The sequence below is a fragment of the Cibotium barometz genome, chromosome 57 (genome assembly GCF_041138505.1).
Source record: "Cibotium barometz isolate CiBa-2024 chromosome 57, ASM4113850v1, whole genome shotgun sequence".
NCBI lineage: Eukaryota > Viridiplantae > Streptophyta > Polypodiopsida > Cyatheales > Cibotiaceae > Cibotium > Cibotium barometz.
Window position 1 is genome coordinate 2,357,501 of NC_141102.1, and position 3,624 is coordinate 2,361,124.

The window sequence follows — 3,624 nt, forward strand, 5'->3', positions numbered from 1 at the left end:
TTAGGATCATGACATTTTCTGCATATGTATGAATGTTATGGTTCGGAACATGTATAGCTGATTAGCATTTGCTATGAGAAATATTCATGCAATGTGGCGGTGCCCCCTCTACCTACTGATCTGTGGCCATGGAGATGTGCAGTGTACTATTGAGGATGAATATTAGTTGTAAAAATCAATGCCCCATATATGGCGAAGAGCTAGCATATGAAAGGATTTTTACACACATCAGTGTCTTGCTCAGCATACTCATTCTATTGTATGCTATGAAACGAATTCATGTATGTCGATAAGTAAGAAAGTGACGGTGTCCGCTCAAGCTTCCTGATTAGTGGAGATGCGCTAGAAAACTAATCAACGATGGGATAGATAAATGAGTAGGATAGGCTATGAGAGAGAGAGAGAGAGAGAGAGAGAGAGAGAGAGAGAGATAGCGGGAAGAGACACGATTGGATGTGCAATTAATCTCTTGCATAGTACTATTATAAGTACCTGCATGAGCACTTTTTGTTTTAGAAGGCCCAGCCATCATTCAACCCCCTAACATCATGTCTAATTATGCCGTCAATAAGAAATCTAAGAAAGTGGTTTTATGGGTGATGAGGCAGCGACCACACAATTGGCGGTGGTGAGGATGCATTCAACACCTTCTTCAGTGAGACGGGGGCAGGAAAACATGTACCGCGGGCAATTATGGTCGACCTAGAGCCAACTGTAATAGACGAAGTCCGCACTGGAACGTACAGGCACTTATTTCATCCCGAGCAGCTTATCTCAGGAAAAGAAGATGCAGCCAACAACTTTGCACGTGGCCATTATACAGGTATGTACCTATAAGAGGTAAAAGCCCAGCAGACCAGCCAACCTCAGAGTCTCCTCGTCCACTATAATATAGTGGGTTGGCGTCTGTCTCTATACCCCTCATTCATTTTAAGGTGTTGTAAACAACATTGTGATGCTGAGCATTGTCTCTGTCTTTTGAGGGTGCGAATGTATGCCTTAGATTGTTTCGTGAACTTGACACCACCACACATATAGACTACAACCATAATGTTAGAGCCATTCAATGAATGTGCTATGCCATATTCATAAACATGTCTGCACTATAGTGTTGCTACCATGAGCCACTTTCAATATCTTCCGTGCTTGCTTAGAAAGCTTGAAGAAAGGTACACACCTGTATCTTAGTTATCATTGCATGCACATGCACATGTGCCAATACCATTCCATGCGAGTACCTCTCTCATCACAACACAAGTGATTTGCCAAGCATGCGGATGTATTGATGGGTGTCATGCATAAACTTATGTTCCACTTTTGAGGTACCATGAGAGCTCTTGGTCGCTCAGGTCAATACATCTCGCATGTAACTCACTGCAGCCATGCGCTATCACCTGGGTCAAAGAATGCTAGCATTGCTTTGCTTATAGCAGACTGTTGGCTTACTTAAAGGTAGTAGAGTGGCACATATGAACCTTAAATACTGCAAGTTCACACCTTTCATTGTCAGGACTTGTTAACTTGAAATTTCCTTACCGAAGACTCTTCAGATGTTCACCATGATCAATCAGTAAAAGGTTGCGGATGGCATATGCCCAGCTTGTACCAATTCAAGAGGATGTTTAGGCCCCCCCATTCGTTCCCTCGTAAGAAGTCAGTTAGGCTGGCACATGTTAGTGGCAGCTGGAGAGACTGAAGTGGTCAATTTCTCGAAAATGGGTTTCTTCATGTGGTTGCAGTTGGGAGGGATATCTTGGACATTTGCCTGGATCGAGCGCGCAGATCGGCAGACAATTGCAGTGGTCTTCAAGGCTTTTTGGTGTTCAATGCGGTTGGAGGGGGCACGGGTTCAGGTCTAGGCTCTTTACTGTTGGAGCGTCTATCTGTGGACTATGGCAAAAAGTCAAAGCTGGGGTTTACAATTTACCCATCACCCCAGGTAGGAATTCGAGAACAATTGGTAAACTCGGCGTCCTATTTTCAGTGATAGGTCTCAGTTTGCTTTATTTAAAAGCTTGATGGCGTTACTTCCAACAGGAAAATATACAGTGCTTGATATTTCAATTCCAGCATAGGTTGTAAGATTGATCTGAGTTTCACCATAACCCTTGTGATCTTTTGATCTGTGACTGGCAAAGAAACATGGATTCGCTGATTGATTTGCCTATTATCTTTCCAAAGTTATCACCAGCTGCAGGAAGCCGCTCTGCTTATCATAAGTCACGTGAAACTCACCATTGTTTTTTTGTAGAAATGGTTGCAGGTCTCTACAGCAGTTGTTGAGCCTTACAATAGCGTGCTCTCAACCCATTCCTTACTGGAACATACTGATGTTACTGTGCTTTTAGACAATGAGGCAATATATGACATTTGCAAACGATCTTTGAACATTGAGAGTCCGACATACACAAACTTGAACAGACTCATTTCACAGATAATATCGTCCCTCACCACATCTTTACGCTTTGATGGGGCCTTGAATGTTGATGTAATAGAGTTTCAGACAAATCTGGTGCCCTACCCAAGAATCCACTTCATGCTCTCATCTTATGCACCGGTTGTCTCAGTTGAGAGAGCCTACCATGAGCAGTTATCTGTGCCAGAAATTACAAACAGTGTCTTTGAGCCGGCCAGCATGATGGCCAAATGCGACCCTAGACATGGAAAGTACATGGCATGCTGTCTCATGTACAGAGGAGATGTGGTACCAAAAGATGTGAATGTTGCAATTGCGAGTGTTAAATCGAAAAGAACAGTTCAATTTGTTGACTGGTGAGAACTTTATTATGGTTTCCTAAAGTAAAATGTTTATTTACATGTTTAAGACTTCCACCTTATATGCTATTCGAATTGGTGGGTATAGGTGTCCTACGGGGTTTAAATGTGGGATCAATTACCAGCCCCCAACGGTAGTACCTGGAGGTGATCTTGCCAAAGTGCAGAGGGCTGTATGCATGATAAGCAACAATACTGCAGTGGCAGAAGTGTTCGCAAGAATCGACCACAAATTTGATCTGATGTATGCAAAGAGAGCATTTGTGCATTGGTACATGGGTGAGGGTATGGAGGAAGGTGAATTCTCTGAAGCTCGAGAGGACCTAGCAGCTCTCGAGAAGGATTATGAAGAAGTGGGTGAAGACTCGTCTGACCTGGAGCCTGAAGGAGATGATGAATGATCGTAGCTTGGTCTTCTTTTTCAACGTTTGCAGCATACTACCTTCTTGAAGGAATGCACACAACATGCTAAACGACCTTATTACTATTTGTTTCTGTTTTCTTTGGGTAATATAGAAAATCTTTCAAGTGTTTTAGCTCGTTGCTCTTTCAAACGGTGGCTCTCTCTCTCTCTTGCGGGACATTATTTTGCTCTACTCCAATGGATATAAAATGCTTCTAGAAAGCATTTACATTGCTATCATGAGCGCGTGCATGCATTTGTAGCCGCTTAGGTTTTGGGGAAGTTTTAAGATTTTGTTGAGAATGCCTAGTAGATGGCCAATCTGTAACTTCAAATCCTCTTCAATTGTGAAACAAGTGTCTGATTTAGAATGCCCATATGTAAATATATCATCAATGCTTCAATCAAGTTTACTTTTTAATGGTAACCTTGGAGTGGAGGAGAGT

At 42.5% G+C, this 3,624-nt stretch overlaps 1 protein-coding gene across 2 annotated transcripts in view; it reads left to right on the forward strand.

Annotated features, from left to right (window-relative positions):
* LOC147606325 (tubulin alpha-5 chain-like) overlaps positions 1 to 3,314 on the forward strand; it is a 3,848-nt gene extending 534 nt beyond the window's left edge. The window contains exons 2-5 of one of the 2 annotated variants that reach the window (XM_086791990.1): positions 609 to 823; positions 1,740 to 1,939; positions 2,252 to 2,772; positions 2,864 to 3,314. In XM_086791990.1, the coding sequence (XP_086648116.1) occupies positions 609 to 823; positions 1,740 to 1,939; positions 2,252 to 2,772; positions 2,864 to 3,176 (1,249 nt within the window). In that variant the 3' untranslated portion in view covers positions 3,177 to 3,314. The remainder of the gene's footprint in view (positions 1 to 608; positions 824 to 1,739; positions 1,940 to 2,251; positions 2,773 to 2,863) is intronic. The other variant, XM_086791991.1, reaches the window with a different exon arrangement.
* Positions 3,315 to 3,624: the final 310 nt, after the last annotated feature.